General features: G+C 39.5%; 1 protein-coding gene across 1 annotated transcript in view; it reads left to right on the top strand.

Moving 5' to 3' along the window:
* The window catches only part of PLCH2 (phospholipase C eta 2), a 77,384-nt gene that overhangs the window by 3,931 nt on the left and 57,926 nt on the right, over positions 1-15,527 (top strand). The window contains exon 2 of the mRNA XM_052692118.1: positions 7,184-7,629. Coding sequence (XP_052548078.1) covers positions 7,518-7,629 — 112 coding nt within the window. The 5' untranslated portion in view covers positions 7,184-7,517. The remainder of the gene's footprint in view (positions 1-7,183; positions 7,630-15,527) is intronic.

Below are 15,527 nucleotides of genomic sequence, written 5' to 3'. Positions count from 1 at the left end.
AGTTTTTTTTTTAGTCTTCGTTTATGTTGTGCTGTGTGAGGCATAATAGCTCACAAAGGAGCAGTGGTAGCTGAAGCCCACACCTGAATTTTATTTCCATTTTTGCTAATATGAATTAAACCAAAATGTTGAAGCTTTAACCTAGGGGATGAGAAAATAGAAAGGATGTGAAGATGATGCTTCAGGCTTCCTGTCATGAATAACTTCCTCAAGTGCAAAATGGCATTTGTGAGAACTCACAATTTGGTCCATCCAAGGTTGGATTTCAAGCAAGAAAGAGTTAAGTTGTAGAAGTAACCGTTGAATTCATTTAAGAAGGGCAGCTTCCTCGTCCATGGACTTGCAATGTTAGCTGAGTAAGATCCTCAGCTCTCTTTGAGGAAGAAATGCAGCATGCAACTTTAGAGATTGATTTTGTATACATGTTTCTGATCTGGCCCAGCATTTTTATTCTTTGTCACAGCCTCTCTTGTTTCCATTTAATTAAGGAATGGCTCCTGGAGAATCTTCTTACATCTGTGTAGCTGTCGTGGAGCTCTGGACTGCCTCAGAAATTAAGAGGGAAATCAGGTGGGAAGTTGAAGGAGCTTTATATGTTAATATTCGTGGGAGAGATTGTAAGTGCTGCAGAAAGCATGCAGTTCCCATCACTTCCAGGTGGTGTTTGCCAAGGGCCCTTATGCAGAAACCTGCAATACTACTTTTTATATTGAATCTGATGTTAAGTGGATGTCTCCTCCTTGCAGGACTAGTCACTATAAAGGAACTTAAAAGAAGCTCCTGTCTCCACTTCTCTCCTTCAGCCCCCACCCCTTACGCACACATTCCACAAGCTGCTTCCAGAATTTCCTAGTATCCTCTTGCAATAGGAAAATTAAGTGTAGAATGACAGTGGACACTGGAATGAATTTTCTCCAATTTTTCTCTGCCTTTGACTAACAGCATGGAATTTTTATCTGCTAATTTTAAATAAATGAGCAAGGAATGGAGTTTGGGCGAGCAGTGGAAGTTAAAGTAAAGCATATGATTGAGGTGCTTAGAAGGTGAAGCTGCAGAGTCTGCAAGAGAGGGAAGAGCAGAGAATTCTGGAAATGTGGTATGTGCTGATATTGCCTAGTGGGGTTGGTATGAGAACTGAGTAAAATGTATTCTCTGTTTAATTTGGTGTGTCAAAGATGTGATCAGACAGCTGCATAAAAGGAGTTGGCTGAGGAGAGCCATGCCAGAGCTTTTAGAAAAAGCATGAGATAGGTTGTCAGATGGCTGAAATGGCCAGGAAGGCTTGCCTAAACTCAATTGGCTTGGAATAAGTCTTTCTTAAAGGTAAGTTGTACTGTTTGTGTAATGTCCACTTGGAAAACACTTAGTGGATTTGGTGCTGGTGGCTTTAGATAGAGAGATTGCATTCCGTGACTGGTGTTAGATCATCCTTTGTTAAACCACTCAGTACTTTTGTTATCTTCTACTGTATATAGCATCCTACTTCTTTATTCGTTTTCTATGAGTTCAGAGAGGTACATAATGAGATGAGCAGTTATGGATGTAATGTTATTTATTGGCTAAGTGTTAAAGTCCATGGTAAAGTGGTGAACAGGGCAGAGCTGTGCTTGGTCATTTATTGGGTTGGATGCTAAAGGCATGCTGCCTCAAGGCACTTCATTAGTCACTGTTTGTTCTTGTTGCTGCTGTTTCTCGAAATGGAGGGTTGGGAATGGATTGAGGGGTTCCTGGACTCCTTCGTCATAATGAAGAATGAAATAAATTTATTAAAGAAATGAATTTGGATGTTTGGTGGGGAAAAAAAGGCTTCTCTTTAAGCGTCCAAGTATGAGCGTGCTTTTCTTGTTTGCAGTTTACAAATACAGTGGTCACTTCACCATCTCAATTTCTGTTCTTTAGTGGGTGGTGCAAAGAAAGATCTGCTTGAAAAGAGACCATACTTTTGATTCTGCTCAGGTTCCTTAACGTGGTGAATGAAAATGTTGTCAACTGTGCAAACCTGATGAAACGCTTCACCCAGGCTGATAAAAATAACCACTTACCAGGCTTTCATAAGATGAAAGATGATCTTTATGGGCAGTGGAATTAGGAAAATGCATCAGGGCGGTGTTTTGTCAGCACTGTTCTAGGAGTAGTTATTGGAAATGAATTTTGAATTGTCAATCCTGAGAATTCAGTGCTGACCCAATTTGTCATTCAAGGCGCTTAAATACACATCAGTTACTGCTGCCTTCTCTCTGCCTCCTCCAGCACAAGTTATTCCTTAATATCCAAGTGATTGATTAGTACAGCAATAAACTGGGGTACAGACGTAAAGCAACTCGAATAAAAGCCGTGTGCTGATCTTTAAAGAAACTCCTTTCTCTTTGGATGAGGTTGCAAAAATAAAAAATTGTAGGGCTTCTACAGAGTTACCAAGACTGCTAACGTAACTAGGAGCATTACTGTTATCAGTATTATAAATCTCTTGAACATAAATGGCATCAGAGCCCATAATCTGTTTCTCCTCTTTTAATATGACTCACAAATTCCCATGTGCAACAAAAGCTTGTTCTTCCCAGCAGTAGCTTCCTGCCTGTCTCCTAACAGGAATCTTCCTCTCCCTATTCCTCTCTGGGTTTGTTTGTTTGTTTGTTTGTTTTGTGATATGTAGTGTGAAACTTCCAAAGTACTTCTGAGCCAAGCTATTGGATGAGATATAGATAATTGAGTTCTCTTTTGTGTTCTAATAAAAAAAATCAGCTTTTCCATACTGACAAGAGATGCAAATTTCTCCTTAGCACATGGTAGGGTGCCTTGTGCTGTTTCCTTTGTCATTTCAGGTAGGTTTGGGAACTGGCTAGCAGCAAGTAAAGATTGTGAAATAGTTGGGTTTTTTTTTGACAGCTCTAAATAAATAGGAAATATCACAAATAAGTCTATCCCCTACATAGCTTAGAGAAATTGTTGCAATTTTAAGTTCAGCTTTGTAAAGTAAATGCAGTAATCATATGACAAAGTTGGTATGAACCTGGAATAAATATTTTTTGGGTTTAAGAATAGGTCTCCTTACTTGCACAAGGAATATCCAGCTACATCATTGGGCAAAAACGCAGGGCTCTTCTGCATGTGCTCCTATAATTCAAGCTTTAAGGAGAGGGGAAAAAAAAGCTGACAAATGTTAAGTGTTCCTTTTAAGTGGAATGACTGTGTTTTGGGTATAAGGTGAGTTCATCAAGATGCCAGGAAAATACTGCCGTTTCCCTTTTTCTAGATTGCCTTTTCTCTGCTCCCTCTTATATTTTTAACTGCTTTATTTTTTGCCAGAGGGGTTTGTATCTCGTGCCAGTTTGCTCTGTTCTCTGCTTTCTCTGTCCCTTGCGAAAAAGAATGCTGTATCACACCCTAAGGTGTGGGCTTACCCCCTTGTTCCATAGGGCTGAAACAGACTTCTTTCCTTTTGCAGTTGCTTTGGATGTGAAGGAACTTGCCTGGGCGTGCAAGTTATCTCTCATGGAATTGCTCAGTGAATGAAGTTACATTCTTTAAAATGCACAGCATGTCATAGTGGAACTGCAGTAGAGTGTAAAAGCAAACTCCAAGTCTCAGATTTTAATGTTTTATTTTTCCCCCCCCGTTTGATAAGATTGTGAGATATTTTGTTCTGCTTCCTGATCAAACTATGGAGTTTGAAGTGATGGCTTAATTTTTCTGTTTCATCTTCAGTATTGTTGAATTTGTTCTGGGAAGATGTTAGAGCTCTTCTGAGTTCTAGTTGGTGTGGTGTGATACTTTTCTGAGCACCAAAGTACATCTATTGGGATTAAACTTTAAATACTACATTGATGTAAGCTGGCTAAAGGATTGATCGCATTGTATGCAGGGTGTTCTGTCTCAGGGTGATGTCTGTCCTGAGGTCCTGTCGTTGAAGGGAACAAGGAATCTGACACAATTAAATCTGACTTAGAGAATGGTTCTCTAAATGAGCCCTAAGTTGGTCTTCTTCATGCAGTCTCCCCATGTACAGCGTGGCTCTTTTGTGCGTTTTGTGGCTTTTGTCAATGAACTGTGCTGGTCTTGGAGACCAGAGTTTTTGCTGGCATAGCAGAGATGAAGTATTCTCAGTGAATGTCACCAGTGTTTTTCATCATGTAATTATCACAAGAAATTTTCCGGCAAAGCTGAGTCTTTCATTTACCTTCCTATGGAGTCCGTCCACTGACTCTTGCTTTGAGATGCCGATTTGCTTCCTGTTGTATTATTTTTAAGGATGAGTTGTATGCTTTTCTGTTGGCTGCCTTGGACTTATAGGGAAATACAGCTTGCTATTTTGGGGCTGGGTTTGGCTTTTTCTTTAGAGGAAAAAAAAAAATCAGAACAAAACTCAAATACAAAACCAAAATCAAACCAGGTATTCTGAAGAGGTGTTAGTGGTGAATTTCTGAGGACGTGGAGAAGCTCTGAAGTGTGTAATGGAGTGGAGAATGAGCATCTTTTGCAGAAAAAGCATTTTATGATCAGGTGACTCACAGTAGTTTCACTTTCAGATCAGGAGAGAATAAAGGATATGAATTTGACATGATTCGACATCAAAATATTCAGTGAGCCACGTCCTCATGTAACGTATTGTGGCTTGATTGCTTTCACTGAAATGATGCCAGTACGTACCAGCAGAAAGATCTGTTCCTGTGAAGTCTTCCTCACTCTCATGGATGTTTTTTGGTATATAGTGAGTCACAGTGATTGAACTTTCTACAAAGGAAGGACCTCTGAAATAACCCCTGAGGGAAAGAGGTGAAGGAGCCTGGCAATGTAACCACCAAACAGTCCAAATTTCTGAACAGGAAGTGGATAGATCTTGTCTCAGTGTTAGAACAGTTTCACGTGTCCTGCTGTGGCTTCCATGATTAGTCTCAAGTTTAGACGTGTGATGCAGATGTACCAGGATGGACACTTTGTGCCTGGTGGATACAGAATAGTAGTTAGGAGGAAAATGTGCCCAAGTTGCCAAAGCAGATACTTGCTGTGAGGAAGTGTCTGTCACCTTCACCTAGAAGTACTTGCTCTGTGTATGCAGTGGAGTAACTTCAGAAATGCAGGTGAGTGCTCTTTGGGCTTTTTTCCGTGGATACTTGGTATGACCCCTGCTGATTTAACTCTTGAGTTACCTTCTGATTTCTGGTTTTGCTTTTATCCTAAAGTTCAAAAGACTTAAGTGTTAGGACTTTTCTAACTCACCATAGATCCAAGGGCGGCTGGAATGAAAGGAAGCATACAGAATATTTGTCTACATTTATTCATCCTGTTTTAGCTATTAAACTTCTTCCCTGTAGTGAATCTACCTTTCTTGCATGTTTTGATAAGCTCAGGAAATTCTGAAGGTACTTATTGAGTGGGATGGATCAGTTAGGCAAGGAAGATCTTGTACTCAGCTTTTGTTTTGGAAGGTAACAGGAGAAGCTGTAGGAGTGGACAGGGCAGGATCGTGCGTTAAGAGCTTTCCCTGTCTGTGCTCTGTCTCAGTGTATTCTCTGTCTTCAGCAAAAATGTGCATAGGTGCAAAGCATAAGCAATGTGTGGGAATAGCAGCCACAAATGTAACAGTGTGAAGTTTTAGTCTTAAACTTTGCTTACTATCAGAGAACAGCTGCTGTATTGTTACAACATTTGTGTGCTTTAATGACATCAGTGCTAGATAAGATGGTGCCATTAAAGGAGTATGATAACTTATTAGCTTTGGGATATTTGATGTTCCTACAGAAGCCATTAACAAAAAATACTTCTGAATTTTATCTCCATAAGGGCCTGTGGTTATAGGATCATTAACTCCTATGATGTGTCATATGCCATTTCTACTTCAAGTAATAAATTAATTTCAGATCCTGGAATAATTCAGCCCTGAGAGGCCCTCAGGGGGTAGGACAGGCTTCTGCTTAAAGTAGGACCAACACTACATGAGTGGTGGTGTTTTGGTTTCCAGCTGTGATTGTAGCTAACATTCTTTACCAAACAAATTTCACCTGCTGATATGCCCCAAATTATTTCAGAACCACAGGGTGCTCTTCAAGATACTATCCATTAAAACGTGGAAATAAGTGGTTTTAGCGATGATGGATTTTCACAGTGTTAGCATTGCTAATCATTATTGTTCTGTATATGAAGTTATGCATTTGGCTCAGTGTATGGATCTCACTTCACTGGCTGCCACGTTACCTCTGGAAGAGGAGTTTCTGACAAGAGAATGGACAAGGTGGGGCGTGGTGCAAAGATGAACATAGAGAGGAAATGACTTCCCAATGATGCTGAATGAGGGACCAAAGAGAAAAGGAGAGGTACTTCAATCTGGCAGGGTCATCTCTGACCATCTTTTCCTACATAGCTCCCCCTCCACCAATTTCTACACATTCTAAGTTAATAATGATGCCTCATTGCCCTGTCTCTTCTAAAATAACGTCAAACTGGATCTGTGCTTTCACAACAAAACATGTTTGGGCAATGTTTCAGAGCTCAGCTTGTAATTATGCTCTGAAGAAGACACCCATAGATTCATAGTTAACAGCATAAGGAAGGATCCCAGGTTTCTACCTTGTGTGATTGCTGTTTTTGGAGAGAGCCCTTGACCTCCTTTCTCAGAGGAAGTTACCTGCCTGAAAATTTTGAAAATGTGAGTCTTTTGTAACCAGTGAGCAAGAGAGAGGTGGGAAGAGGAAGGACAATGCCAGGCAACGTCTGAAGAGGTACAAGTATGTAGGCATTTGACAGTGTGTAAGAGAAGAGAGCTGTACAGGGCAAAAACCCGAACTGAGTGAATATCCAGCAATCAAATCCCCAGCTGCTCTTTGGGGATTTCATTGATACGTTAAATAATTCTGCAAAATGTCTTACTATGTGTGTATAAATTGTGTGTACTTATACTTATGTGTACTTACTTATACTTATGTAAATATATATGTATGCATAATGAAATCCAGAGTAGTTTGATTTCTGGAGAAGCTACTGCAACAGCATAATTTTCTATGATTATAGAAAATACCAGGGTGAGGGAAAGAGGTGTCAGCACCTTCTCTTGTGCAAGAAGCTATCTGGTGATAAACAGCTGCTGAAGTGGGTCCATTATATGTAATCCAACTATGTTGCTGCAATAAATCTTGTATAATGAACAGTTATAGCAAATTCCATTATTAAAAAATCTTGTCTTCTCCAGGTTTGTGGCATGCTAGAGATCCTGGAAAGATTGACTGCTGAACTTGTGTCATGCTGGGAAGGACCATCGCATCCATTCTACCAGGGCTGAGCTCAGTTGTCATTCTCTGTCTGCACTGACACTGTATTTTTTACTCTTCAACATGTGGAATACGTGTCTGCAGAGTTAAACCAGGACAATCTCCTGAAAATGGAATTCCACAGAAGGCACATGCTGTAATTTCTTGAATAAGCCAACAACATCCTCTAAATTTTATTTTTTTATTTTTTTTGCGGATTTTTATTACTCAACTGAAAGAGCAAGCAGTGTTGCTAGATTGCTCTGAAAGCTAGAGATGGCTCTGCCTTCTCCAAAATCTGTGGCAGGAGATCTAACACAAAGAGGAGAACTCATGCTCCATAATGAAAGCTGTTTCCATTTCCTCTCTACAAACGTCATCGCAGTAGGTAAGTGAAAGTTTGCCTCACCTAATGGTTTGGTATTTGAAAATGTTTGCTTTACTCCCAATTTCTTGTATGGCATTGAGATTTCACATTGAAATGCTAAGTTTCTGTAATTTGTTTGAGGGAATTGTGCTTGTAAATTAGGGGGCTGAATTTCAAATTTTGTTGTATAGTTTGCATGATGAAAACTTAACTGAAGTGTAGAAAAACGAGATGCCAGTGCTCTGGCCCGTGTTTGACCTGTTCCTGTAATGTCCAGGAGTTGGTGGTGTGCACAAGGCTAGAAGTACCTGCTGCACTGCAAGCTATGTTATGAAACCTTTCACTGCATGATAACAAACAGATTGACTGTTATCAGCATTCTCCAAGATATGCTAGCAGGCTTGTATCTTCATGTAAATGGTGACATTTGTACTTGAATAGATGATCAGAGTGTTTTTGAGATGTCAGTTTTCCCACCTATTCAAGTGCTTCCATTCCAGAGTTAACGTAAAATATAAATAATGCCTCCACCTACTGTGCTGATTAGAATCTTGAGGCATTGTCTTCTGTGGCTGCAAATAATAATAATGTAGCAATAAGCTGGGATGTGGCAAAATTCACGGGTAGATTTGAAGGAGAGTTGTCCTCTTATTTACCAGATCTTCAAAGAATGTGGGCTTGTGTCAGTAACAAAGTGCCTCTGAATCACTGTCAGACTTGTGACTTCAGTGGGATGGGCATTTTATAGAAATGTGCATGTGATTCCTTTGGAACTTCAGCTGATCCCTTATGGTAGGGATTGTTTGAAATGCTGGTTTGCTGAATATATGAAGGTTAATGTTTTCAAAGATCAGTAATCATCTTTAGATGTATGTGCTCATCTGCTTTTGAAAAGACAGATGATGGGGCTTTACCAGAGTATTGTGATGTTGGTGCCTTTACAGACTGTAGAGGAAAGGAACTTACAAGAGCTTGAGAACATAGCTTGTGCAGCTTTGCTAGAGCAAATACATGTATCTGAGTGCTGTGTTTCTTTTAAAGGGCAGTAAGATATGCTGAAGCTTTTTTTTTTTTTTTTTGGGGGGGGGGGAGGGAATATTTCTCTTATCAAAGTAATTTTTCTTGAAGATGATGGCAGCACTGTAACTGCGTTTAGAGCACATCAGTATTTTTTTCTGTGTGTGACACCAGTAGAGTTGATTATCAGCGATTTTTTTGGCTTTCAACCAGACTCCTTTATTCAGCAGCACCAGGTGCTCCTAAATATTTTACTCTTTAATTTTTAACAGATGAATTCCAAGGGGATCTCTGAATTCTGGGAAAACAAGGAGGAATTGTAGAATGTAGTTATGAAGGCTGTCGGAAGAGCAAGGAGAACCCAAGCTCTTTCTCACAGCAAAACATTTTGGGCTAGATATTTTTAAAAAGTGAATTAGCATCATAGGACTAGACTGTCAGAATTGATTGCAGCTTTTGTTCCTTGATTCAAGTGCTTCTGGAAAATCCTTCTTGAAGTTGATTTGGGGAGGAGGGATTTATACTGCCTCAGGTTGTGGCTCTGTGCCATGAATCTGTCCGAACCAATCTAAGATGCAGAGCTCAAAGAACAACTATTGTTGGCTGTTGGTCTTTTTTGAGTGTTGACAGTTTGCTCAGAGGAGAATGAGTTCTTATCTTAGGAAGCTCCGGAGATTACAGATGTGATTCTGCATATCAGGTGTTGATTGGAGATTGAGTAGGAGGAAGGGAATTGTGTAACTGATGTCTGTGGCAGATGAATTTGTGCTACAGGATGGATCTGAAGAGGGAGAAAGAGGGCTTGGTTGCATTGAAAACAAGACAGTTGATTTAGCCCAAGACACTAATTAGAAGTTAATGTATTCAACACAGGACTTACTTTCTTGAAATATTTCCTTCTACTGCCAACAGTCATGAAGCAGACAACACTTTTTTTAGCTGGGTGCTCACAGGAACTATTTTCATAATTCTGGCCAAATTTCTAGCAATTGCAAGATTGATTTCTGCTGGCTTCCTGTTCAAAGTGATATCTATAGCTTTTGCTAGCATTAATGAAGTTGAATATATTTGTATTGCTGCTGTATTAAAAAGAAATTTAGTGCCTCTTGAACAAGAGCTGTCCTTTATATAATTCTGTACGTAAAGCTCTGTCAGAGTGTGTATGTAGGACAAAGTGCACAGAGATGGCAGAAATAGCTGGAGGGAGAGAAAGTCTTTATTGTGCCTGTGCAGCCCTTCCAGCATTCCTGTGCAAGTGGGTCTGAACCCAAACAAAAGCTGGGCTCCTGCTCAGGAATCCCATAGCAGACTTGTTCAGAACACCCACTTCAGTTTGTTCTTCTCTCTCCAATTAACCCTTAGTATGACTCAGTTTAAATGCCATATATTGCAGTGACAACTTTTATCTTATTTCACCTTAGTGTAACGATAAATTCTAAAGAAACAGTGCAGAAGTGATATTACTACTTTTCAGCTGTTAGTTGTCTTGATTGAGTAGCTTGTGCTTTCAAAAATGACATTTCAGCTTTATCAAGCTTATGCTTTCAAATGTTGGCACCTTCAGCTTTCTAATTTGAGTGAGAGTATCCCCAAGAAAATTTGGGAAGCACAGGGCTGGAGAGTTACATCCCTACTTGGTGTGAATCTATGCAGTTAAGTAAAGGCTCCTCATTTGACAACATGATCCCATAGCATCACAGCTACCTGCAGTCTACTTCTGAACAATACTTATCTCAGGTGGCCTGAAACTCTTGACATTCATCTGTGGTTTTCTGACTTTTCTTATCGGTTGATACAAGAAGTTTTCAAAACTTGTTACTTCTTTTAGAATCAGAATTCTCCTTCCCTGTGTAGGTGTGTATAGATGAGGAATAAGATTGCTGTGTAAAAAGTAAATCTGAGTGGAATGCATTTAACTTGCATGTAATTTTGCTTTATAATAGCGATTCAAGATTGTAGTGGCATTGGGAAATTCCAAAATCAAGGAGATACATGGAAAATTCAGTAATCCCCTATTTTTAAAATATGTTCTTGCATGTCTAGACTCAATTTTTCCTTCTAAACTGATGAAAGAGTGCTGTGCACAGACACGCAAAATCCTGTTTGCTCAGTACACAGTACATCAGATTAGCCTGGAGATGTACTTAAGATGGCCTTCAACGTGTGGCTCTAACATGCAGCTCTAACGTGCTTCTGCCCAGAAACCTCTAGCATATCAATTTAGTTGAGCAGACAAAAGTGAGATTACATTAATTGGCGTCAACTGCTTGAGAGTAGCTCTGATATAAAGATATATTGCTGTGATGTTGCCCATCAGTTGAAAATGAAATAGGAACTGATGCTTTCGTTCTACTAGTTTTGCTTGTGTTAGTGACCACAAAATTTTTTCCTTTTCTGTTGATGCAGTTTGAATATAACATCTGGAAAGACATGCTGTTAATTTCAAGTGATCCAATTTAAATGTGGCAGTCTCCTCCTTGATTTGGTACAGCTGTGGATACTAGAAAATTCTAACACCAAGAATTAGTGTTTTCTCAAATAATGATTTTCAATACTCTTTTTTCCTTCTTGAATGGAGACTGTAGTGTAATGCTTACTGCAAGCTGCCATTTACTCTGCTTTGTGCTGCAGAGGCATAAATGAACAAGTGAGGCTTGCAGAATTCACTATTGTCTCCTTTGGTGCAGTGTCAGCTGACTGATTTGAAGTGATCATGAGTCTATTGACAGTTGGAACAAAGACACGAGTGAGGATATCTAAGGGTAGTTCTGATTCTGTCACTAACTTATTGTTTGACTGTTTTTGGCAACTTCACTTCCTCCTCTGTCATGCAACTTATTTTGATTGTAAATGGGATCTGCTGCTCCTGCACAACGAAACAGGCGGGTTGCTTTCTGCAGTTATCCTGTGCGAGCTGAATCCTTGCTCATCATCCTGGAAGTGCTCTGAGGTCTCGTACTGACGGCACTAACTTCTGTTCCTCAGGCATTTGGCGTTTCAGAAGGTCATATTTGACTGTCCTTTAACGCTAGAGGGCAGCGGTGGTCTTCCTTTTATCCATCCATCCACTACTGCACCTGATGCAGGACAGTTTTGCTAATCACGCATGACAGAAGGTACCAGGAAGACTTTTGGCTCAGCATGAAGTCTTTGCATTTCATTTCGATTACTAAATATTGTTGCTTCATCTTTCAGCAGGTGCATTTCATATATTCCTTTCTGTTATCTTTGAGAAATCAATATTTATTTCCATAAGAATATTAGCTTCGATCAAATGAGCTTTTTAAGCCTTAGAATCCTAAACAGTTATTGATTGAATCATTGGTGAATCTATCAAGCTTTCTCGATTAATTTCTTTCCTGTTCTTCTTTGACTGGAGTTTTTGCTTGTCTGCTTTACTAGAGTATTGCAGTGTAGTTCTCAGAATCTGTGCCAAGATGGAGAAAGGTGGTTCGTCTCCTATCTTCTGTTTAGACACAGACATTCCCACTGAAATTTGTTGGCAGCAGGAGTCTAAATACTGTTGAATTTGACACCTGCAATGGAGCTTGCTTCAGTTTGCTGTCTCCAGTTCAGACATCCTTTGACCTGGTAACAGCCTTACTTTGTGAGCTTTGTGCAGGTAAGTGAAACCAGAAGAAATAGCAACAGGAGCCATAAAGGTACATAAAGCAGAGGTCTGGTTTCTTGCTTGCTCTCCGTTGTCAGTAGGAATATTGTGGCTTGGCCTTGCCTTTCTGTGCTGGGCATTGCTGAAATCATTCAGCTGTAGTAAAAGGGGGAGAGCTACTTTTGCACTAAATGCCTCTTTACCCTAGGCTTAGAATATGAACCTGAACAATTTGCTAGCAGAGTACAATGTTGTCTAATCCAAGCTAGTACTGAAATGTTAATAGATATCACTTGTTGAAGAAGTGGAATTGTTTGTTGAGGCAAAGCCATGAGCATGTTAAATGTTTATGTAAATGTTAGCGCTCAGAAAGGGCTTTATGGTTGAACGTGGATCATAAAAGTAGATCACCTGAATGTTAGCGAGTTATCTGTCCAAAATCTCCATCCTCAATGATTTATCACTTCCTCGCTCTCTCATAAGTATCTCTTGTTGCATGTAAACATTTTGTAAGCCTGTAGAGAAAATGGGACAGTTCAAGAGAGTAAATAGGACTGTTTCAATACACACATCAGAACCTGCAGGGAAAGTGCTGCTGATAGGGCTGTCTGTGTATCATCATTGCCATCTCCTGGATGGAAATACACCTGCTAAGCTGGCGTCTTGAGCACTAAACCTGTCCAAAAGAGGAAAAAGAGAGGCTTTGGAATGAGAGGATATCTATGCCATTTCCATGGTTGCTACTCAGTTATTAACTAACAATACAATGGCAGGAAATGCATAAATGTGGTTCTTCTACTGTACATGAGCAGCACTGCTGTGAAAATCAGAGAAGAATGCTGTGTGTGTGCCTGTATGTACACAGCTTCTGAGGAGCAGTTGTGTAAGACTATTTGCCTGCTGTTGTTTAGAACTTTCATTCTGATTACATAGTGGTTATTGTATGCCACCTTAGCAGCAGTTTTAATGAGTACATTTACATCTCTTTGAGTCCTGAAATGATCACAGAAGGAAGAAAAAGAAATCCATTTTTCTTTTGCATACATGGATCTTGATACTTCAGTAACAACAGTAGCAAAGATTGGGAACTTGCAGATCTGGTGTAAACTATCCATGTTTTCTATTTCTGAAGAAGTTGGTTCAGTTTTTATATTTAAGTTGTAAAATGGGAAGTAATAGTTGTGAATTCTTTGTGGTTAGTAAGATGAGGTTTCCAATGGTGAAACTAGTGGCTCGTGAGTAGGAAGAATGCAAAAATGGCTGTCCAAACAAGAAACCAATCCTACCTTGCTTTGAAGCACTTCAGATTCCAAGAATTTCTTATCTACTAGCAGGTAAAGGAAGAATTGCATGGTTTACCTGACTAGAAAGTTGCTTATGCTTACATACATATGGTTTTATTCCAAGATTTACACTTATCTGCTTAGGATACTGCAAAAGACTTGCAAGCTGTAAAGGCTAACTCAGCATCCCCCTGGTTATGGCCTAGGGAACAGCTTGTGAGCAGAATAAAGGTTTTTAGTGGATGTGAGTCTATGGCAGCAGGGCCGTTATACTTCTTTATAGTTGGATTCTTAAAAACTCATGAAATATAGAAATAATACTCAGTCAGATGGTTAGAATATGTGCAGTATGTTTAGATGGAGTAAACTGAGTTCTGGATTGAGCAAAGCTAGAATGATCAAAACCCAAATCTTTATAATGAATGCTATGATGGAAAAATGTATTCTTTCATTCATTTGGATGAAATCTTAGCTTGTGTTTTTGTTGAAGGTTGGGGAAAAATGCAGTGTTCCTTTACACTGGTATTATCTGTGGGAAGTTCTCAAGATATGACCATTAAATCTGTCAAACAAGGCAGCTCACAAAAGGATGCTGTTCTTGTAAACACTGAAAATGAAATCTCTCCCTCCTACATTTTCTTGCAAGTGAATAATTTGTATCTGCTGGTAGCTGAGGTAAATTTAATCCCTCTAAAAGTCACTGAATGCAGATACACCCAAACTGGTATTAGACACTGTGTCTAAAAACACAGTATGTTGCCTGCCTTTGATTTGCATTTAGAGTTGGGTAATTGGCTTTTTAAAATCCAAGCCATGCTTATCTTTGTGATAATGTGAAACCTGTCTGGCCTTAGATATTGCTTACATCTTCAAATATTTAAATGTCCTACATCTAAAACCAGGGATTTTTCTTTTATCTTTGTTCATATCAGAATCTTATCTGGAGTTAAATACTTTGATTCTTGAGAGAAAGAAAACTTTCTGGCTGATTTTCTTCTGAAGCAGCTCATAGTCGTTTTCTGTAGTAACTGTGAGGAACTGCTTTGTTTGGTTGCTGTCAGGGTTCTTTAACTGCATTGCTAGTGAACTGAGTCTTACTTGCAGCAGTGCGGAGCCATGTTTCTTTCAATGCTTAAGGTTCAGGAATGTCAAGCCACTATAGCAAAAGATATCTTCTTGAGAAAGGCAGCTTTGTGAGGAACTGGTACAGCTGCTGTTGCTGAAGAATATGAATGTTACCTTTAATGATGAGAGGTGCTGCTAACAAATGTGTTTGTGTTTTTGTTCTTGCAATTCTTGCTCTCCTGGGTGACTGAGAAATGGAGAGCAAAATCTTCCATTCTTTCATGAGTGTAAATTCACAGCAAAGGAACAGAAGTGGTTCTCGCTGTTCAAAAATTTGAGGTTAAAGGTGGTAGACAAGTGCAGCAGCTTTTTTTCTTAAGGAGGCAGTAAATTTGATTTTGTTGCAGATAACTTCATTGAATTATTTTTGCTATTGGGATTAGAGGCGTTATAAATTTTACTTGAAGAGTAACCAAACGTGAGTCTGTGGAGAATAAATCTCTCCAACAGATCTCTGGAATTTTTAGCTTTTAGTGACTAAGAATCAGAGTAGAGTTAGAAAGTTTGTGGAATTTGTGATCCTTAGTCACTTCAGATTAATTGAAAAGGGACACCTAATGGCTGTGAGCAGTCATGGCTGTGGTGGTGCCTGACTGCAGTCCCTTGATAAGCAGTGGAAGAGAAAAGCATTGAAAATCTGAAAAAGAAGGAGCGTGAGCATTAACCAGCTGTCATGAAGAATTTCCAGTTGCCAAGGAGGAGCTGACACTTCTGTGTCAGCTGAAAGAAGGAGATATCAGCCAATGAAGAGTTAATTGTTCCAGCGAAAAAACAGTTTAGATAAAATCTTATTCTCTCTCCCACATTTCCTCGGGTGTTATCTACAGCGAAGTAGCTTGTAGCATCCGAAAAGTGACAGTGATTCCTCAGTGGCTGAGCTAACA

Source organism: Tympanuchus pallidicinctus, unplaced genomic scaffold (assembly GCF_026119805.1).
Source record: "Tympanuchus pallidicinctus isolate F22 unplaced genomic scaffold, pur_lepc_1.0 scaffold29, whole genome shotgun sequence".
NCBI lineage: Eukaryota > Metazoa > Chordata > Aves > Galliformes > Phasianidae > Tympanuchus > Tympanuchus pallidicinctus.
This window is presented reverse-complemented; position numbering and strand designations above follow the sequence as displayed.